Here is a 23,616-nt window from a genome sequence, read left to right as displayed (position 1 = left end):
TCTGTTGCGCTCTTTCTTTCTCTCTCTCTCTCTCTCTCTCTCTCCCACACTCGCATGCACACACACACACACACACACACTCTGTCGCACTCTCACTTTCTTTCTCTCTCTCTCTGTCTCTTTGTATTTCTGTCTCTCTGTCATGCGCTCTCTCTCTCTCTCTCTCTCTCTCTCTCTCTCTCACCCCTCAGATGAGAGAGGAAGAGGTGAACAGTCTAAAGGAGTGTTTAAAGCAGCAGCAGGAGGAGTTCAGGAGGAGAGAAGAGGAGCTGAGAGGAGAAACTCAAGAACAGGTTTTGTCTCTCCACAGCACTTAATAATAATAATAATAATAATAATAATAATAATAATAATTACTGTTGCCCCTGAAGTTGATTATTTTCCTGTAAAAGCTTCTTTCCAAAGTGTTTTATTCACTTTATACCGCAACGATGTGTCAACAAATGTTTTTTTTTTTTATTATTTAATAAAGAGTGGCATGTTTAATAATTGTCACTTTTTATCCATTTTTAGTTACAGTTAATGTTATGGAAGGTCTGTAAAACGCGTTCCTGTTATCACTTGCGCTATAGCAGCTATAAACAGCCGTTCTCTCGCTTCCTCGAGTTTAATAAGACGGAAACAGTGCAGCTTGTCATGTTGCAGAGACACCAGGACGTCCTCGGTCCTGAAAACTGTCCTGTGTCTGAAAACATATAGTTTTATCTCTGACTGGTACAGAGCAGTGAGACTGGAGACTCCTTCCATAACCGCGACATAAAGGTTCTTCTGTTTTCTGACCCTGTTATGTAGCGTGTCCATCTCGCACGTCCTGTTATTAAAGAAACGCTGGTGTATCATAAAGAGCGCACTGATAGAGCTGCTGCTATAGAACCAGGATCAACAGCTTCTGACCAATCAGAAGAGAGAATTCAGCAGCGCTGTGGTACACAGTCACGAGTTTTATCGTGAATTAAATCTAGATGGTTGTAGTAATGAGGGAGGGCACATCGTTATGATTCAGGCTCCAGATTTAATTGCTGAGGAGATCCAAGCAGGAAGTTTAGAGATCATACTTCCTGTCTGTGTGCAGGTGAAGAGGGCAGTGGAACGAGAGCAGCGGAAGTGGGAGGAGCAGAGGGCGGAGTCTCTCCGAGAGCAGCAGGTCAGACTGGAGAAGCAGATGCAGGAGATGGAGAGGAATGGGAGAGTGGAGGTAGAGAGAGAAAAGAGGAGTGCACTGGCTCTGCAGGATAAAGTACTGGAGCTGCAGAAGGTGAAGACCATCGCACACACGCTCACACACACACACACACACACACACATACACACACAATCTCAATCCTCTCTCTTTCTCACTCTCACACACAACCTAAACTCCCCCCCTCTTTCCCATGCCTCACTCTCTCTCTCCCATCTCTTTCTCTGTCTCTCTCTTTCTCACTCTCTCACACACATCTAAACTCCCCCTCCCCCGTCTTTCTCTCTCCCATGTCTGTCTGTCTCCCCTGCCCTCTTTCTCCTTTTCTCCCCCTCCCTCTCTCTCTACCCTCTCTCTCCCCATCTCTCTCTCTCTCTCTCCCCCACCCCTCTCTCTCTCCCCATCTCTCTCTCTCTCTCTCCCCCACCCCCTCTCTCTCTCTCTCTCTCTGTCTGTCTCTCTCCCTCTCTCTCTCTCTTCCCCCCACCCCCTCTCTCTCTCTCTCTCTCTCTCTCTCCCTCTCTCTCTCTCTCTCTCTCTTCCCCCCACCCTTCTCTACCCTCTCTCTCCCCATCTCTCTCTCTCTTCCCCCCACCCTTCTCTACCCTCTCTCTCTCCCCATCTCTCTCTGTCTCTCTCTGTCTGTCTCTCTCCCTCTCTCTCTCTTCCCCCCTCCCCCTCTCTCTCCACCCTCTCTCTCCCCATCTCTCTCTTCCCCCACCCCCTCTCCTCTCTCTCTCTCTCTCTTCCCCCACCCCCTCTCTCCTGTCTCTCTCTCTTCCCCCACTCCCTCTCTCTCCCTGTCTCTCTCTCTCTCTCTCTCTCTCCCTGTCTCTCTCTCCCTGTCTCTCTCTCTTCCCCCACTCCCTCTCTCTCTCTCTCTCTTCCCCCCACTCTCTCTCTGTCTCTCTCTCTGTTCCCCCCACCCCCTCTCTCCTCCTCTCTCTCTCTGTGTGTCGTGCCCCCCCCCAGACTGTGGAGGAGTTGGACAGCGCAGCGTTGAAGCACATGGCTGTGATCAGAGCTCTGAGAGACGAGCACCAGACAGAGTTATATCAATTGCGCAGACAGCTGCAGCAGGTGTGTGTCGGCCATCAAGACACTCTGATTCTGTTTTGGTTGTACACACACGCCTTCCCATTCCATTTTACAGTTTATAAACTGTAAAGATTTATCAGCCCGTGTGTGTGTGTGATAAACAGGAGGCTGAAAGTGAAGCCGTGCGTCTGAAGGAGTGTGTGAAGCAGAGTGAGCAGGAGCTGCAGGGTGTGAGGGCACAGCTGGCTGAGTGTGAGCGTCTCCAGCAAGGGGCAGCAGTGAGACACGAACAGCTGAGTGCCGGCTGGGCTCAGGATCTACACACAGAGTGTGTCTCTCTGCAGGAGCTGCTCACTCGTAACGGTTTCAATGGGGACAACACACACTTCTCACACAGGTACACTGAGGTACACTCAGACACCTGGGATGCGCAGATGTTTGCTTCAGACTTTCGGTGCTTGTGGCTAGCGTGTGTCTGTGTGTGTGCGCGCTAGCCACAAGCACCGAAAGTCTGAAGCAAACATCTGTAAACCACTGAATAAGCATCAAACCACAGTGCTGAGGTTTAGAAACGTTTTCAGAAAGCGTCGGGGTGAACGTGGTGGTTTTTACAGTTCGTGTGAGACGATAACTGCTTTTCTGGCTACTCAAACAAGTCTCCTTCTCTCGCTCTCTTTCTCTCTTTGCCTCTCTCACTTTTTTTTTTTTTTTGTAAATCCACCACATTATAAACAAGTATTTTTAATTTTTTTTTATTCTCATGTACTTTAACTCTCATCCGGAGAGAAAAAAAATAGTTTTCTGTTGCTTGGTGGCACCGAATCAGTCTTGCTACGTGTCTTTTTAAAATAAATTTTTAACAAGGAAGAAGACCGAAGACAAAAGATTAAATTTGAACATCCAAACAGCTATTATATATCATAGTTATTTGATGTGAGTACCAGTGAAGTCAAAGTCCTACCAGTACTCATGACACTTCAACCAGTGATGTATTTGAACTTAATGTATTATTCGTATTTTTAACAGTTATTCCACGAAATCGAGTCGTACATGAGCTGCACCGAGTTGTCTATAATCCATGTACGACGAGATTGAGTGGAATAACTGTTTTATTCTCTCCACATTCACTGGATTTTGAGAAACGGAGCGTTTTTATTATTATTTTTTTGCAAAGCCGATAAATAAAAACATCCAACAAAATAATTTCTGCTTAGGATGAAAACAAACCGGCGAAATGACAGGAGCAATTTGTGAAAAATGTGACGATAATAATAATTCTTGAAAAAAAAGATGCGTTCTTGCCCTCAAATACTTTCATTCCATATTTTGTTGCTTTTTTTTCTGTATTTTTTGGGGTTTTGTTTTCGTTTTTATTTCGTCCTTGGTTGATTCAGCAACACGCTCCGCCATTTTGTTTTTCTCTACTCACGGTATATGAGCTGATAGCCTAGTAGTAGACTAGCCAATCAGAGCACGTGATTGCTTATATCCAGCGAATGTGGATAGAGTAATATGAAATATTAGCGTCCATGTAAACCTACTGAGTGCTATATTATGACTCCTTCTTAAGCACGTACACAACTGTACAGCAAAAGTGCACGTAAATAAATGCTGGATAGCAAATATATATTGTATAGCTTTAAAAACAATGAAATTTAATGTCTTTGACATTTTAAAATCCGACTATAAAAAGCAGTAAGCAGCAGTGAAGTTAATATCTGGGATGAGAATCTTTTCCATCAGTAGTCTCGGGTAGAGTTTGTGTCCTGTGTTTTATTAAGATAAGAGAAACTTTATTCATCCCTCGGTGGGGAAATGTACACGTTTCAGCAGCTCACAAATAGAAAAAGAGTCCGGAATAAACAATAACAAAAAGTACACTACCGTTCAAAAGTTTGGGGTCACTTTGAAATGTCCTTATTTTTGAAAGAAAAGCACTGTTCTTTTCAATGAAGATCACTTTAAACTAATCAGAAATCCACTCTATACATTGCTAATGTGGTAAATGACTATTCTAGCTGCAAATGTCTGGTTTTTGGTGCAATATCTACATACAGTGGTGCTTGAAAGTTTGTGAACCCTTTAGAATTTTCTATATTTCTGCATAAATATGACCTAAAACATCAGATTTTCACACAAGTCCTAAAAGTAGATAAAGAGAACCCAGTTAAAGAAATGAGACAAAAATATTATACTTGGTCATTTATTTATTGAGGAAAATGATCCAATATTACATATCTGTGAGTGTCAAAAGTATGTGAACCTTTGCTTTCAGTATCTGGTGTGACCCCCTTGTGCAGCAATAACTGCAACTAAACGTTTGCAGTAACTGTTGATCAGTCCTGCACACCGGCTTGGAGGAATTTTAGGCCGTTCCTCCGTACAGAACAGCTTCAACTCTGGGATGTTGGTGGGTTTCCTCACATGAACTGCTCACTTCAGGTCCTTCCACAACATTTCAATTGGATTAAGGTCAGGACTTTGACTTGGCCATTCCAAAACATTAACTTTATCCCTCTTTAACCATTCTTTGGTAGAACGACTTGTGTGCTTAGGGTCGTTGTCTTGCTGCATGACCCACCTTCTCTTGAGATTCAGTTCATGGACAGATGTCCTGACATTTTCCTTTAGAATTTGCTGGTATAATTCAGAATTCATTGTTCCATCAATGATGGCAAGCCGTCCTGGCCCAGATGCAGTAAAACAGGCCCAAACCATGATACTGCCACCACCATGTTTCACAGATGGGATAAGGTTCTGATGCTGGAATGCAGTGCTTTCCTTTCTCCAAACGTAACGCTTCTCATTTAAACCAAAAAGTTCTATTTCGGTCTCATCCGTCCACAAAACATTTTTCCAATAACCTTCTGGCTTGTCCACGTGATCTTTTGCAAACTGCAGACGAGCAGCAATGTTCTTTTTGGAGAGCAGTGGCTTTCTCCTTGCAACCCTGCCATGCACACCATTGTTGTTCAGTGTTCTCCTGATGGTGGACTCATGAACATTAACATTAGCCAATGTGAGAGAGGCCTTCAGTTGCTTAGAAGTTACCCTGGGGTCTTTTGTGACCTCGCCAACTATTACACGCCTTGCTCTTGGAGTGATCTTTACTGGTCGACCACTCCTGGGGAGGGTAACAATGGTCTTGAATTTCCTCCATTTGTACACAATCTGTCTGACTGTAGATTGGTGGAGTCCAAACTCTTTAGAGATGGTTTTGTAACCTTTTCCAGCCTGATGAGCATCAACAATGCTTTTTCTGAGGTCCTCAGAAATCTCCTTTGTTCGTGCCATGATACACTTCCACAAACATGTGTTGTGAAGATCAGACTTTGATAGATCCCTGTTCTTTAAATAAAACAGGGTGCCCACTCACACCTGATTGTCATCCCATTGATTGAAAACACCTGACTCTAATTTCACCTTCAAATTAACTGCTAATCCTAGAGGTTCACATACTTTTGCCACTCACAGATATGTAATACTGGATCATTTTCCTCAATAAATAAATGACCAAGTATAATATTTTTTGCCTCATTTGTTTAACTGGGTTCTCTTTATCTACTTTTAGGACTTGTGTGAAAATCTGATGATGTTTTAGGTCATATTTATGCAGAAATAGAGAAAATTCTAAAGGGTTCACAAACTTTCAAGCACCACTGTACCGTAGGTGTATAAAGGCCCATTTCCAGCAACTCTCACTCCAGTGTTCTAATGGTACAATGTGTTTGCTCATTGCCTCAGAAGGCTAATGGATTATTAGAAAACCCTTGTACAATCATGTTAGCACAGCTGAAAACAGTTGAGCTCTTTAGAGAAGCTATAAAACTGACCTTCCTTTGAGCAGATTGAGTTTCTGGAGCATCACATTTGTGGGGTCGATTAAATGCTCAAAATGGCCAGAAAAATGTCTTGACTATATTTTCTATTCATTTTACAACTTATGGTGGGAAATAAAAGTGTGACTTTTCATGGAAAACACAAAATTGTCCGGGTGACCCCAAACTTTTGAACGGTACTGTAGAGTGCAGTGAAAGTATAAAAAAAAAGGAAAAAATTATATATTTATGTCTTAAAAAAAAAAGAAGTAAAAACACGGACCATGTACATAATATTCACAACTAAATAAGAATGGAACTTCAACTGAAGTAGAAATATTGCAATAATAAAATACTGGAAACTGAAATGGAAATAGAAATATTACACCAGGTAGTGAATGTTATTGCATAACATAACATAAATAATGAGGATGGAATATGTGTGTAACGTAACCGAAAAATTACAAAAATAAATACAGGCTACGAACATAATTGTACACAATTATACAGAGGTGGAGAGTAACGAAGTACGGTACATTTACTTGAGTACTGTACTTACGTAAGTACACTTTTTGAGTATCTGTACTGTACTTGAGTATTTCTTTGGAAACTTATGACTTTAACTTCACTACATTTGAAAGACATATCGTACTTTTCACTCCACTGCATTTCTATCAAGCTCCTCATTACTATGAAGCAGCTTTGAAAGTGGATGTTTTTTCTTTTCTTTTCTAAAACGCGATTGTTTTTTTCTGCAGGTGACACTGAGAGCCGATCAGTAATCACTAGGGTCACGTCACGTCCATAGACTGTATAAAATCAAGTTCAGTAATTTCTCCGCAGCATTATTTAACACGATCAGTTGATGGCAGAATGGAAGGAGGCGGTTCTTCTGTGGAATGAACGCACTCATGGACCATGAACCCATGTTTCAGTTTTCTGAAAGGGTTAAAGATTCATTTTGTTTTAAATGTTTGCTTTATTTGCCGCAAACGAACCACATCACAGCCTACAAAAACTCGCCATCCGACCTGCGGAAGCATATTGAGGGATGTAAACGTTTTATTCCAAGAGAAAGCTTATAATGAAGTTGTCTGTGCTTTTAGAGCTAGCGATAACGTTGCAATAGCTATGCAGTCTGGTTAGTCACATGACTTTCTATGGATTTGCCCGCCAAGTTGCCGTAGCCTTGTCCACGGCTAACGTTAACACATAGCTAGTTAACTTGGACACTGTTAGTTAGCATGTAAAAATGGAGTTACGCTAAGATGAATAACGTTAACTTATCTGAAGTCCTTTCAGAAATATGTTTTCGCATAATCTTGCCAAATAAACAGAATGTAGAAATCTTTCTTTACTAGTAGCGTTAGCGACCCAATATGATTTCGAGTTTGAAAAGAGTTTGCTAGCATGTCAGGTGGAGCTTCACTGACTAGCTAGCTTAACGTTAAACCACCATGATGGCGCAGCATGCGTTCATTTTGTGAATTCACATTTCTGTCTTTGGTCACGGCGTTAGGTTTCGTAAGCGTTGTGGCAATAATACAACAATGCGTTGACAGAAAATGTGCTTTTAATACTTAAGTATTTTTAAAAGCAAGTACTTCAGTACTTTAACTTAAGTAAAAATTTGACTGGACAACTTTCACTTGTATCGGAGTCACGTTTGAGAAGTGGGATCTGTACTTTGACTTAAGTAATGAAGTTGGGTACTTTGTCCACCTCTGCAATTATCTCATCTCATCTCATTATCTGTAGCCGCTTTATCCTGTTCTACAGGGTCGCAGGCGAGCTGGAGCCTATCCCAGCTGACTACGGGCGAAAGGCGGGGTACACCCTGGACAAGTTGCCAGGTCATCACAGGGCTGACACATACTGTAGACACAGACAACCATTCACACTCACATTCACACCTACGCTCAATTTAGAGTCACCAGTTAACCTAACCTGCATGTCTTTGGACTGTGGGGGAAACCGGAGCACCCGGAGGAAACCCACGCGGACACGGGGAGAACATGCAAACTCCGCACAGAAAGGCCCTCGCTGGCCACAGGGCTCGAACCCAGTACCTTCTTGCTGTGAGGTGACAGCGCTAACCACTACACCACCGTGCCGCCCCAAAGAAGTGATATTTATCAATTTATTGTCCAGTACATATGATAAATAATATTATATATTTTGGTGTGTTTGTGTGCTGTAGTGTTACAGTGAGTGAGGCGTTGCAGGTGCTTCAGTCTCTCAGGAAGTCGTTACAACACCTGATCACCAACCTGCAGAATCACATCACCTCACTGATGCACACCAAACAGCAGCTCAGTGCTGATAAAGTGGGTACACACACACACACACACACACACCTATAGAGAAAGACATGCATGTCTCTATACTATATTGCGTGTGTGTGTTGCAGGAGGAGGAGCTGCGTGTGCAGAGGGAGCTGTTAACAGCAGAGAAGGAGAGAGCTGTGAATGCGTTAAGGGAGAAACTGATACAGGTGTGTAACACACCACTCAACTCAGCACCTCCTGCTTTTACACTTACAGCCAAACACGTCTCCGATGTTCACACTGAACTTCGCTGTCTGTTTTGTGCCTTTGCGTACAAATTAATCACCAAACTCCAGTTAGATCTGATTTACCTACAAATCCCAACATGTACGGTTTAGCTGTAAGATTTACGATTTTGTACCCCGTGCAGCAAGAGAGACCTGGAAGCTCAACGCTTTCCTGCTTTCTGAGCTACAGCAGCAATCATCACATTCTGTTTTTCTGCACGTTTTACATTTTATAGCGTTCCTACATTTTTGGAACTGGGGTTGTCGAATAGAGATACGTATAACTAGATAGATACTGTGACTAAAGTCACAGTGATTTGCGCTAGCTCTTACAAACTGGGACGTCTGGTCCCCATGCCCTATAGATCCGGAAGGGTAAGAGATACAGAATGACGCTTAGTGAAGAAAAAAGTCTGTTTTTCATGGATCATTCTGGTTTGGTGATCCAGATCAGCACCTAAAGTCATAGCAATGTAATTCGGTGATTGGTTGAAAACTGAGGGAGAAATCGGAGCGCAGGTGGCCAAGTGGTTAGAGCGCTTGACCGCTAAGCGAATGGTCCCTGGTTCGAGCCTCGGCTCGATGGGGATCTGGGGCTCGCTCCCTGTCCACCCAGCAGTGAATGGGGACCTGGTGGAAACACTGGGGAAGTTAAAGGCGGCGAGGAAAGGAACTGGCCACCCTACCTCACTATGCCGATGGCCCAGGACAAGTGCGCTCTCTAACAGGCACTCCCCCAATGTACGAATCGTATATGGGACTCCCCTTTTTTTTGAGGGAGAAATCACATCCTTAAAAAACATTAGGAGAAGAAGAAAGATCCTGATTAAAAATGGGAGGGGGGATAGAGGAGGTATATTTGATTTGCATGTAAAACATGGCTAAAATGTGTCCTGGAGCTTCGAGTAAAGTGGTTTATCATTGGGTTTCATTCACGTGACTTTTCTTCACGGTTTTACCGGAAGTGAAATAGCTGGTGGTCTAAATGCTGCCGTAGTGCAAACAACTAGCGATAACTTATCAGAGTGCGCTTGTAATCTAGAAGCCACTGCTCGCTTTAGATATATTCAGAAGATTGCTGTGTGCAATGGAATCGACCCCGACAGTCTGGGAAAGAAGGATTTGTCATACAATCTGGAAAACTACCCTTCAGTCGAGTTCCCCGACATCTCGAACTATCTGGTGTTGCAGACGTCCTTCTACACCGCAAAACAGATGAAAGCGTGGAAGAGTATGGAGGCTTACAACTTTTCTGTATGTGGCTGGGTAAAGGACCTCGGGATCAAGTCGCTGCCGAATGAATCCTGTATTGTTTTTGTCCGTGTAAGTATGTTTTTTTTTTGTTTTTTTTTGTTTTTTTATAAAGCTTTTTGTTTCGTCTTTACAACGAAGTGTAAACAAACAACAGTTGGCTTGATTCTCACTTGTGTTGGCTCTTATCTCTCAGCTAAATCATTCACAAAGATCATCAGAAACCCCTTTAAAGACCTGGATCTTAGTTAAACAAGACGGAGAAGAAGTGATCACGGCGCATTGTAACTGTACGGCTGGGGAAGAATTTTGTCGCGACCTTCATGCATATGGACTTTGTGAGGCGTAAACAAAGAAACAGCTGGGGACTTTAGTGCTTCGTGACTAGAAAAAAATAACGTAAAATAACGACACATAGCAAGAAAAGTACTTGGAAAACACTACGGCCAGAGCTGAGAGGGAAATACAAACCTTTCACCAAGTGATCACTGCAAACTCGAGCACGCTTCGACTCGGCTCCCTTCGATTTCAGTCAGAGGTTCACTGAAAAGCCACCTTTCTCCACGTCTTTTTGTGAAATCCTGTGTTCGTTCACCCTTTTTTTATTCGTTCATGGGGAACCCTGAAGAAACTTTTATCAGTTTCACGGTTTGATCAATTCAAACAACCGAAAACAACGCAAGCGTAAGGCATTTTTCATGCGAGCAATGCACCTTCTCCATACAAACGCTTTGTCAGCTGAGCTTTAGACCACCAGCTAAAGTTTTGAATAACTAATGAGGCGGATGTGACGTCATATGAAACCCAGCAATAAGTTGAATCATAATAATAATAATAATAATAATAGGGGCGGCACGGTGGTGTAGTGGTTAGCGCTGTCACCTCACGGCAAGAAGGTCCTGGGTTCGAGCCCCAGGGCCGGCGAGGGCCTTTCTGTGAGGAGTTTGCATGTTCTCCCCGTGTCCGCGTGGGTTTCCTCCGGGTGCTCCGGTTTCCCCCACAGTCCAAAGACATGCAGGTTAGGTTAACTGGTGACTCTAAATTGAGCGTAGGTGTGAGTGTGAATGGTTGTCTGTGTCTATGTGTCAGCCCTGTGATGACCTGGCGACTTGTCCAGGGTGTACCCCGCCTTTCGCCCGTAGTCAGCTGGGATAGGCTCCAGCTCGCCTGCGACCCTGTAGAACAGGATAAAGCGGCTAGAGATAATGAGATGAGACATTTACAATGACAATAAAGACAATTCATTCATTCATTCATTCATTACAGAACAAAATTCAAATGATTTCAATTATTTAATCAACCAAACAACAGGAAACCAGTTAAATCCCATTAGGAAATGTGTATCAGGTGTATTTACACTTTTTCTTTTTTATTTTCTGTGGCTATTTTTCCAGATCCAGATATAATTGGACTCGGTAAAACCAGAGTCTCTGTTTCTTCACCTCACAGTTGAGACTGACTCGAGCGCTTGTGTTTAGTCGTGCTTTTAGTAATTAGCTTTGCTGTGCGTGTTGTGTGGTGCAGGAGCACATTGAGGAGCTGAGCAGTCTGAACAGGCTGCGATTGCGTGAGGATGATGAAGGTGATGGCGTGGCGGCGCGTCTGCGCAGGCAGCTGCGAGCTAAAGACGAAGAGCTGCGTCAGGTGCAGAGGAACATGGTGCAGTGGAAGGAAAAAACCACGACACGACTCGCACGCAAGTTTGAACAGGAGCTCACGGCTGAACTGGAGAGGTTAGGACTGGAGACATATGTTTCATCCCCACACACATACAGATATATTCCTACACCTAATCATTATTTCTACCAACCAAATCTCAAAGCTCCTATCTTAAATGCCTTCATACATTTTCAGATCTCTCTCTCTCTCTCTCTCACTCTCACACACACACACACACACACACACACACACCAGAGGTGGACAAAGTACCCAACTTCATTACTTAAATCAAAACTGCAGATCCCGCTGGTCAAACGTGACTCCGATACAAGTGAAAGTTCTCCAGTCAAATTTTTACTTAAGTTAAAGTACTGAAGTACTTGCTTTTAAAAATACTTAAGTATTAAAAGCACATTTTCGGTCAATACATCGTTGTATTATTGCCACAATGCTTACGAAACCTAACGCCGTTACCAAAGACAGAAATGTGAATTCACAAAATGAACGCATGCTGTGCATCATGGTGGTTTAACGTTAAGCTAGCTAGTCAGTGAAACTCCACCTGACATGCTAGCAAACTCTTTTCAAACTCGAAATCATATTGGGTCGCTAACGCTACTAGAAAAGAAAGATTTCTACATTCTGTTTATTTGGCAAGATTATGCTAAAACATATTTCTGAAAGGACTTCAGATAAGTTAACGTTATTCATCTTAGCGTAACTCCATTTTTACATGCTAACTAACAGTGTCCAAGTTAACTAGCTATGTGTTAACGTTAGCCGTGGACAAGGCTACGGCAACTTAGCGGGCAAATCCATAGAAAGTCATGTGACTAACCAGACTGCATAGCTATTGCAACATTATCGCTAGCTCTAAAAGCACAGACAACTTCATTACAAGCTTTCTCTTAGAATAAAACGTTTACGTCCCTCAATATGCTTCCGCAGGTCGGACGGCGAGTTTTTGTAGGCCGTGATGTGGTTCGTTTTCAGCAAACAAAGCAAATATTTAAAACGAAAGGACTCTTTAATCCTTTCAGAAAACTGAAACATGGGTTCATGGGCCATGAGTGCGTTCATTCCACAGAAGAACCGCCTCCTTCCATTCTGCCATCAACTGATCGTGTTAAATAATGCTGCGGAGAAATTACTGAACTTGATTTTATACAGTCTATGGACGTGACGGGACCCTAGTGATTACTGATCGGCTCTCAGTGTCACCTGCAGAAAAAACCAATCGCGTTTTAGAAAAGAAAAGAAAAAAAACCATCTACCATCAAAGCTGCTTCATAGTAACGAGTAACGAGGAGCTTGATAGAAATGTAGTGGAGTGAAAAGTACGATATGTCTTTCAAATGTAGTGAAGTTAAAGTCATAAGTTTAAAAAAAATATTCAAGTAAAGTATAGATACTCAAAAAGTGTACTTAAGTACAGTACTCGAGTAAATGTACTTCGCTATGGTCCACCTCTGACTGACGCACACAGTGGCATTTTGCACTTTTATGACCCTCACTTTTAAAACGTGTCCCTGGAAACATTTACCAGTTTTTGTTTTTTTTGTTTTTTTAAATGTAGATATATGACAGAAATTAGTGCTGTCAGAGTGTCCTGAGTAAATACGGCATCATTAAAGCTGATGTTTCAGTGTTTACAGTGTGTTTTGTTGCCTGCAGATGGAAAGTAGACTGGTTGAGGAAAAGGTAATAGAGAGTCTCCTGCACAAACTGGTGTAGATTAGAGGCTCGGGACGTCAGCGTGCTGATCCAGGATCAGTTTAATTTCAAATTCAGTTGAATTCACAGCAAGACACTACAGGTGTATTTACGGTAATGTTAAAAAAAAAAAAAAACAGATATCACAACTACAATTGGCCAGTTATATTCCTATTTTTTTTTCCAATTATATTTTTGTATCAGGGCGGCACGGTGGTGTAGTGGTTAGCGCTGTCGCCTCACAGCAAGAAGGTCCTGGGTTCGAGCCCCGTGGCCGGCGAGGGCCTTTCTGTGCGGGGTTTGCATGTTCCCCCCGTGTCCGCGTGGGTTTCCTCCGGGTGCTCCGGTTTCCCCCACAGTCCAAAGACATGCAGGTTAGGTTAACTGGTGACTCTAAATTGACCGTAGGTGTGAATGTGAGTGTGAATGGTTGTCTGTGTGTATGTGTCAGTCCTGTGATGACCTGGCGACTTGTCCAGGGTGTACCCCGCCTTTCGCCCGTAGTCAGCTGGGATAGGCTCCAGCTCGCCTGCGACCCTGTAGAACAGGATAAAGCGGCTAGAGATGATATGAGATTTTTGTATCAGATTAACCATAATTGAACGGTCAGTTCATGAAGTTGATGCAGGAAAAATGGACAAATGTAAGGATCTGAGTGAGTTTAACAAGGACCAAACTGTGATCGCTGGACGACTGGGTCTGGTTTTAATGTTATGGCTGATCGGATATTGCATATCCAATGATGGTGATGGTGATTGAATTTGAATATTTATTTCACACTGAAAAAAAAAACAACTCTTCAGAGAAGGAATTTATAGGAACACCATCAACACTATTATTCTATCCACATACACTGGATATGAGTGACTGCGTGCTCTGATTGGCTACTCTATTACTAGAATATCAGCTCATATACCTTGAGTAGAGAAAAACAAAATGGCGACTTTATCAAGTATAGAGATCTTGCAGTCACGTGACCGGAAAGTACACAACCGCCATCTTGTCGGTCAAAAACACCGCTGAATACTGCTGCACTCGTGTACAGAATGGATCAGTTTCAACCGACGGACTACACGGCTCATTTTTCTAATGAACAGATAACTAGATATATGTCTAAAATAAACGATCTACAGATTTGTGACCCTTATGGCTTACCGGACGGAGTTTTCACGACCGGATTTTGAACTGCCAGCGGAATACCCGGACGTGTATAATTACCTCATTAACTTTCCCTCGCTGTTCAGTGGTGAAGCACTGCGTGCTTATAAATCTCTGGACAGTTATCTTTACAGAAATTCAGGATTTGTCAGCGACTCAGATGTGGCATCTTGTAAACAAGAATCCTCACTGGATGGGTAAGTCACTTAAGTATTGAGTATAGCACTGACCAGCCGATTATAGAATAGAATAAGGTAATTCCAAATCGTCCGTGTTGTTTACATGGATCTGGCGTTGGAGAGGTAGAGGCTTGGCAGTGGAGATTTGAATGGCTGTTTTCTGAGCTTAGTCAACAGGCCGGCTCTGCCTGTAGCCTCGCTTTTGCTCCCGGCGCCGCCTCCTTCACTTTGCTTCCGATAACAATCCACGGAGACCCCGCTGGTCTCGCCCGGAATGTTTTTTTTTTTTTTTTCTCATCCGGAATGTTGTGCATGCGATGGAAATTGCTACAAACCGTCATTTTCTGCTGGAAACCAATGTCCAGTAAGTCCATACGGTTGTAGTGGATATTGAAGTCCGGTACAGACGAACAACACGCAAAAATACACACAAAAAACATAAACGTGCACAGGTAGGGAGAGCTTGTAGCCGCAGCCGTTGTAGTAGAATTGTATATAGTAGGGTTTTCCAGAAGAAAAGGTAGAAGTAAAAGCAGAAGTAGAACCAGAAGTAGAAGTAGAAGACGGAAATATGGCGTTTGACCGACACGATGGCGTCTGTCACAATCTGGATCGGCTGTGACGTCACATGCAAGTGCGCCATTTAAAGGAAACAGTCAGAGGTAAAAGAATATAGCTTGGGTTTTTTTCCCCCAGTAGCCCCTGTTCCACACTCCAGCCCAGTCGGTGGCGCTAATGAACCTTTAAGTTGGTTTGCCAACCGCCAAAAAATCCTAAAGAAGAAGAAAATGGCGGAGCGTGTTGCTGAACCAACCAAGGTCGAAATAAAAACTCGAAAACAAAACCCCGAAAAATACAAAAAAAAGCAACAAAATATGGAATAAAAGTATTTGATGGTAAGAACGTATCCTTTTTTAATTTTTCAAGAATTATTATTATTTATTATCGCATTTTTCACAAATTGCTCCTGTCATTGCACCAGTTTGTTTTCATTCTAAGTGGAAATGATTTTGTCGGACGTTTTGTATAAAGTTTTTTTTATTTATCGAATTTGCAAAAAAATAAAAACACTCTGTTTCTCAAAATCCAGTGAATGTGGATTGAATAAAACAGTTATTCCACTCAGTCTCATCGTACACGGATTATAAAGAACTCGGTGCTACGCGCCTCGTCAGCTGATGCTCATGTACGACTCGATTTCATGGAATAACTTAATTATTTATTGTTTTATCAGTAAAATACTATGTGCATAATATCACAATATCATGTTGGTTTTTTTTTTATCAAATCAAACAAATTCAACAATTTGAAGAAATTTCTCTCTAAGTTTGTCTAATTCGTAATTGGAATGTAAAAATGTAAAAATTTCATGAACGCAGGTTTTCTGAGCTTTTTGATTCTGAATAGGAAAAAAATCATTTTCAGGAATCAGAAATCTAATGTGTGTGGTTTATAAGTTTTACAAAGGAAGCTGGTAGAGATCATACTGACGTGCGTTTTGATGTTTAAAACAAAACAAGCTCTTCAGTGATATACGACATGGCGTGATTTTGCCAAGTGGGCGGAGCTTCAAGTCTTCTCCAGTGTTTTTTCAGAATGCCGTAGTCATGAGTGGACAAAAATGAACTAAAAAAAAAAAAAAACAGTTTTGATTTCAACACACTTTGAGTAGATATTATCGATATTGTAGATATTTGAGGTAATTTGTTTCAAGTCATTTCTACCTGTAGTGTCGTCTTGGCTTAAAGGAACAGTCCACTGTACTTCCATAATGAAATATGCTCTTATCTGAATTGAGACAAGCTGCTCCGTACCTCTCCGAGCTTTGCGCGACCTCCCAGTCAGTCAGACGCAGTCAGACGCGCTGTCACTCCTGTTAGCAATGTAGCTAGGCTCAGCATGGCCAATGGTATTTTTTGGGGCTGTAGTTAGATGTGACCAAACTCTTCCGCGTTTTTCCTGTTTACATAGGTTTATATGACCAGTGATATGAAACAAGTTCAGTTACACAAATTGAAACGTAGCGATTTTCTATGCTATGGAAAGTCCGCACTATAATGACAGGCGTACTAACACCTTCTGCGCACTTCGGCAGCGCATTGATACGGAGCTCAGATATCAATGCTCTGCCGAAGCACGCAGAAGGTGTTAGTACGCCTGTCATTATAATGCGGACTTTCCATAGCATAGAAAATCGCTACGTTTCAATTTGTGTAACTGAACTTGTTTCATATCACTGGTCATATAAACCTATGTAAACAGGAAAAACGCGGAAGAGTTTGGTCGCATCTAACTACAGCCCCAAAAAATACCATTGGCCATGCTGAGCCTAGCTACATTGCTAACAGGAGTGACAGCGCGTCTGACTGCGTCTGACTGACTGGGAGGTCGCGCAAAGCTCGGAGAGGTACGGAGCAGCTCGTCTCAATTCAGATAAGAGCATATTTCATTATGGAAGTACGGTGGACTGTTCCTTTAAGGAGGAACTGATCCTTCGTCAGCACTCTGCGAAGATTGATTCGATTCGTCCATTCAAAGTCTTTCTGCAGTTACTAAGACACTAATATAACTTAGAGCTAAAGACTGTAATCCGATCTCCTTTGGTTGTAGCCTAACAGTCTGCTAAAATAAGTCTAGATCGCATTTTAACTTAGTTCTTTATGGACTGCTTGCATTAGAACTGACGCTTGCTTGCAGCAAACATGCATCATTTTGATAGTTTTGGGTAGAGATGCATCGATACTGATACCGTGCTCTGAAATGGTCCGATACCAACCAGGCGATACTGTGTAATGTAAACTGTTGCAAAGCCAGTGAATAAACACCAAGAAATGAGAACGAACTGGACACGTTTCATGATTAATAATGATAGACACAAGTGTGTTACTGGGAAATACACCACTCATATTCTTCATCCGAGCTCCATCCTGGACATGGAGAACCAAAACCGGGACATACATCTCTATCTGTCACTCGTGAGGAAACCGATGACTTGTTTTGATAAATTTGGGGACTTTTTGTTTGTGAACGTGTCGATATAATAAAAAGAAAATCACATGTTGGCTTGAAGATATGAAGTTTATCTTCTCGTGTTGAAAAACTCATATTTTTCAGACAAAATACATCACGGATCTGAGCAACATATATTTAAATAATATTGGCTGGCATTGAGTGGTCTATCAGATATATTCCATTCAGCTAGCATGATTGTGAACGAGTCGAAGATGAGGAGCTGAATGGAATATATCTGATATATACCATGAAAAAAACCCAACCAATATTATTATTATTATTATTATTATTATTATGCATACACATTCCTTTCGGGTGTTCAACGCACCATTCTCTTTCAAAATTCTCTCAAAATCTTCTGTATTTAACGAAGAAAACCTGGCAGCCATGTTTGTTTATTTACAAATTGTCACAGTCACTCGCTAGCGCGGAAATTTTACATCTCCGACATGTGACATCATGTTGTCTTGACAACCATGCAATATCGTAAACCATATTCAACGCTCTTTCTCCATTGTGTAGAGTGACGTAATACACGTAGGATAAGCGATATGCTAACAATATTGCATGCTGTCAAACCAAATGAATGAAACCCGCTAGAAGGGAATAGAACACGTTTTTATTCCATTGAAAAAGTGCTCTGTATGTATAATAATTCCCGATATTTCACTCCGATGACGTCACTCAGTGTTTTTCCCGCTGACTCGAAATGGCGAACCGGTTCAAAACTAAAATTCTTTTCATTAACTTGTGTATTTTTTTTTTTTTTGTGGATGTGTCCGTATAATATAAAGAACATTACACAGTGGCTCGAAGATATGAAGTTTCTCTTCTCGTGTTGAAAGAGATACCCATGATATACACTACCGTTCAAAAGTTTGGGGTCACCCAGACAATTTTGTGTTTTCCATGAAAAGTCACACTTTTATTTCCCACCATAAGTTGTAAAATGAATAGAAAATATAGTCGAGACATTTTTCTGGCCATTTTGAGCATTTAATCGACCCCACAAATGTGATGCTCCAGAAACTCAATGTGCTCAAAGGAAGGTCAGTTTTATAGCTTCTCTAAAGAGCTCAACTGTTTTCAGCTGTGCTAACATGATTGTACAAGGGTTTTCTAATCATCCATTAGCCTTCTGAGGCAATGAGCAAACACATTGTACCATTAGAACACTGGAGTGAGAGTTGCTGGAAATGGGCCTCTATACACCTATGGAGATATTGCACCAAAAACCACACATTTGCAGCTAGAATAGTCATTTACCACATTAGCAATGTATAGAGTGGATTTCTGATTAGTTTAAAGTGATCTTCATTGAAAAGAACAGTGCTTTTCTTTCAAAAATAAGGACATTTCAAAGTGACCCCAAACTTTTGAACGGTAGTGTATCCATTCACTTCTCGAAGATACACTTCATATCTTCGCAAAACTGTATAATATCCTCTATATACTGTATCAAGAAGAGGAACTACAGAACCTCCTTGTGATGCAAGTAACCTGATAAAACATCTTAAACTTAAAAATTGGCAAAAGTACTTTTCCGAAATGGAAACTAAACCCTGCTGTTCTCCGTTACATGCTGACAAGATCCAATTTGCTTGCGAATTTACATCATGAAAAATCGACTAGCTAACGTTATGAAGAACGTTAGCTATCGTAGCATGAGTGAATGAAAACGTGTACATTTTTCATGCACACTATTTGAACATAAATAGAGCTAAATAAAATGTGACGTCTCCGAATGATTAATACGTATTAGGTTACTCGTTTCGGTATCAGTATTGATCTCGATATCGATACGTACTGAAAAACCTCGGAGGGGGGAAGGTTTCGATGCATCTCTAGTTTTGTTTTTTTTTTGTGACAAATCAACTGCAAATAAATTCCTCCTCCTCCTCCTCTTTCTCCTCCTCCCAAACATGGTTGATGTCTAAAACTTGTTTCTTTCATTACTTGTTAGCTACTTTAACCTCATCACTCCAGAACAAAACTAAAACTCAACAACAAACAAACAGACACCAAACATGCGTCTGGTTTTGACTGAGCGACTACATTCTGATCGACTGTCACGTTGTGGCTGTACCTGAACCTTCCCTTTAAGATTTGCTGACCTGAACTGAAAACCCAGCACAGGTTTACAGTTCATATTTCTAATTTTATAATATTACCAGAACATCAAGGACGTAGGAGCTCATCTGGCCTGCCATCAAAACAACCAAAAGCTCAAACAGAACTGAAATGTGACGATGTGAGAGAGGACCGACCTCCACGACAAACTGTTTACAAGAACAGGAAATAGGGATGTCCGATATTGGCTTTTTTGCCGATATCCGATATGCCGATATTGTCCAACTCTCAATTTTCGATTCCGATATCCGAGATGTTTTAGCAGCCTGTGTCCCTAGCCCATTACTTGGGCTAATGCAATCATTGAAATTATAAACTGGGCTCAATCAGCACTGCTCTACATGAGCAGCAACAAAGATATGCAACATTAAGGTAGTGTGCAATAAGAACAAGGAAGGCACAAAGTTTCAGTCCAGACCTTCCAGAGTAGTAAACAACTTTAACGTCCGAAGGAGACACTTGAAAATAATTCCAAACCACAGACATAATGTTGAAACAGAGCGAGCAAGTTTGTCACTGCAGCCATCCACGCTTGTTTGTACGCTTCAAGACGCAGCTTGATGAGGTCATCATCTTTGCGCCGGTAAACGCTTCAGGAGCGCATAGGCACTATTTGGGTGTAACGCAAGCATTATTTTATCGGTTTTGAGGCAAAAAAAATCCGATAACGATATTAACAGATATTACATTTTTATGTTAATATCGGGCCGATAATATCTGTCGGCCGATAATATCGGACATCTCTAACAGGAAAATCAACAAAGGACTAAAGTTTGTTCCCCGAGCAAAGATCGACCCAAAACATCGATCAGAACTGAATTCGGATGATAAATGAGAGAGGAGATACAATTCTAGTCAGAAGGAAATGTGTTAAGTTGAGCTGATTACTAATTGCTTCGCAAAAAATAGACGATACAATGAGCAAGTTTTGTGCAGAAGGTCGAGTTCTTTCAAATAAAACAATCAGAACTGAAATCCGCTGAGAACTGATGGACGGAGGAGATACGACTTAACTGAAAATAAAAAGCTGTAAACAATTTTTTACTGAAAAACCTCGGAGGGGGGAAGGTTTCGATGCATCTCTAGTTTTGTTTTTTTTTGTGACAAATCAACTGCAAATAAATTCCTCCTCCTCCTCCTCTTTCTCCTCCTCCCAAACATGGTTGATGTCTAAAACTTGTTTCTTTCATTACTTGTTAGCTACTTTAACCTCATCACTCCAGAACAAAACTAAAACTCAACAACAAACAAACAGACACCAAACATGCGTCTGGTTTTGACTGAGCGACTACATTCTGATCGACTAACTGTCACGTTGTGGCTGTACCTGAACCTTCCCTTTAAGATTTGCTGACCTGAACTGAAAACCCAGCACAGGTTTACAGTTCATATTTCTAATTTTATAATATTACCAGAACATCAAGGACGTAGGAGCTCATCTGGCCTGCCATCAAAACAACCAAAAGCTCAAACAGAACTGAAATGTGACGATGTGAGAGAGGACCGACCTCCACGACAAACTGTTTACAAGAACAGGAAATAGGGATGTCCGATATTGGCTTTTTTGCCGATATCCGATATGCCGATATTGTCCAACTCTCAATTTTCGATTCCGATATCAGCCGATACCGATGTCGATATGTGGGTTATTTTTCCTCAGAACTAATTTAGGTAACATCACATATCTCCTGTTGTGGAATTAACACAACATGCTTAATGTTATTGTGATGCCCCACTGGATGCATTCTTGAATGCAACAAGGCTTTCCAAATGTTAACATTGTCTGTGCAAAATAAGAAAAATACTTCAACTTAATTTCGGGAAAAAGTGCCATGTTTTATTTTTTTTTAAATTGTCTCAAACAACAGTTTGGATTACACTCTCCCTGAGATAATCTTGACAATGCCCACAACAAATAGGGCAAATTTGACTTCTTCACAAATGATAAAACATTGTACCTGAACAACTATGTGCAACATAGCAGCATCTAAAGTCAACTAAAATAACAGGCATAGTGTATGACAGGCTACTCTTTTTTCTGTGTTAAATGAGCCTGCGTTTGTAGGATGCCTCATGAACTGTTTCTTTAACTAAAACTCAATCACCTTAATTGAATGAATGCACAAATATGAGTCAATTACAATGTGGCAACTATACTGCACAATTTTGAAAACTGCACATTTGTTTGAGCTACAAAAAATACTTCAGGCTTGAGGTGAAGTACAAAAAATGAAACATTTTAAGGTGTAAGCAGCCTGTGTCCCTAGCCCATTACTTGGGCTAATGCAATCATTGAAATTATAAACTGGGCTCAATCAGCACTGCTCTACATGAGCAACAACAAAGATATGCAACATTAAGGTAGTGTGCAATAAGAACAAGGAAGGCACAAAGTTTCAGTCCAGACCTTCCAGAGTAGTAAACAACTTTAACGTCCGAAGGAGACACTTGAAAATAATTCCAAACCACAGACATAATGTTGAAACAGAGCGAGCAAGTTTGTCACTGCAGCCATCCACGCTTGTTTGTACGCTTCAAGACGCAGCTTGATGAGGTCATCATCTTTGCGCCGGTAAACGCTTCAGGAGCGCATAGGCACTATTTGGGTGTAACGCAATCATTATTTTATCGGTTTTGAGGCAAAAAAAAATCCGATAACGATATTAACAGATATTACATTTTTATGTTAATATCGGGCCGATAATATCTGTCGGCCGATAATATCGGACATCTCTAACAGGAAAATCAACAAAGGACTAAAGTTTGTTCCCCGAGCGAAGATCAACCCAAAACATCGATCAGAACTGAATTCGGATGATAAATGAGAGAGGAGATACAATTCTAGTCAGAAGGAAATGTGTTAAGTTGAGCTGATTACTAATTTCTTCGCAAAAAATAGACGATACAATGAGCAAGTTTTGTGCAGAAGGTCGAGTTCTTTCAAATAAAACAATCAGAACTGAAATCCGCTGAGAACTGATGGACGGAGGAGATACGACTTAACTGAAAATAAAAAGCTGTAAACAAATTGTTTACAACAGGAAAATCAGCAAACAAACGACCAAGTTTTGGGAAGATCGACCCAAAACATTGATCAGAACTGAAATCGGATGAGAAATGAAAGAGGAGATGCAAGTAATTAGTTAATTATTATTTTTATTATTGTACCAACGTAAATTTTAATATTGCATTTTTTTAAATTACCTTATAAATTAATCTGGAAGATCCCTATGCGGAGGATTTAATAAAGATTTTGTATTTATATAGGGGAGAGCGGGGTAAGATGAGCCAGAGGGTAAGATGAGCCACCCCCTGTTTCTAAGAAACAGTAAACAAATGTGACCATGTGACCACATTCAAAGGGGGGCGGGACCATTTACTTACACTTGTGGAGAGGAGCACCACATGTCAAACTAGGTGAGGGAGATATTTATAAAAATGTGTTTTTGTGCTTTCTAAGTCAATTCCATGTTTGTCCACAGTGAAGATAATTTAGAGAAGACAAAAGTAGAATAATATTTAGACACATTAGGGTTAAGTTAGTGGCTTTCTAAGCTATGATATGAATGCTAATAAAAATAATTTTGATTAGCCTAATCCCCTTTATTAGCATTTTTCTACAAAATGGTGGCCACGGGGTAAGATGAGCCATTAGATGTGGGGCAAGTTGAGCCACTGGCTCAACTTACCCCATTGGTGGCTGAGCTTACCCAATATGGATGACACTTAAGTTTTCACATTTACTGGTCATATATGACAACAACATATATATATATATATATATATATATATATATATATATATATATATATATGACATCAGATGAGGAAGACCAGTTGTTAGATATGGGGGATTATGTTGTGGCAAAATACACGGGGAAGAAGAAAGTGCATTTCTTCATTGGCCAGATAATCAAATTGGATG

The 23,616-nt window shown here is 41.2% G+C and overlaps 1 protein-coding gene across 1 annotated transcript in view; it reads left to right on the top strand.

Moving 5' to 3' along the window:
• The window catches only part of si:ch211-102c2.8 (trichohyalin), a 58,390-nt gene that overhangs the window by 26,717 nt on the left and 8,057 nt on the right, over positions 1-23,616 (top strand). The window contains exons 14-20 of the mRNA XM_060907142.1: positions 192-293; positions 1,073-1,255; positions 2,153-2,260; positions 2,383-2,615; positions 8,237-8,363; positions 8,447-8,530; positions 11,366-11,574. Of these exons, the coding sequence (XP_060763125.1) occupies positions 192-293; positions 1,073-1,255; positions 2,153-2,260; positions 2,383-2,615; positions 8,237-8,363; positions 8,447-8,530; positions 11,366-11,574 (1,046 nt within the window). The remainder of the gene's footprint in view (positions 1-191; positions 294-1,072; positions 1,256-2,152; positions 2,261-2,382; positions 2,616-8,236; positions 8,364-8,446; positions 8,531-11,365; positions 11,575-23,616) is intronic.

Source organism: Neoarius graeffei, chromosome 24, assembly GCF_027579695.1.
Source record: "Neoarius graeffei isolate fNeoGra1 chromosome 24, fNeoGra1.pri, whole genome shotgun sequence".
Taxonomy (NCBI): Eukaryota; Metazoa; Chordata; class Actinopteri; order Siluriformes; family Ariidae; genus Neoarius; species Neoarius graeffei.
The sequence above is the reverse complement of the archived record's forward strand: the minus strand, read 5'-3'. Positions and strand labels throughout refer to the sequence as shown.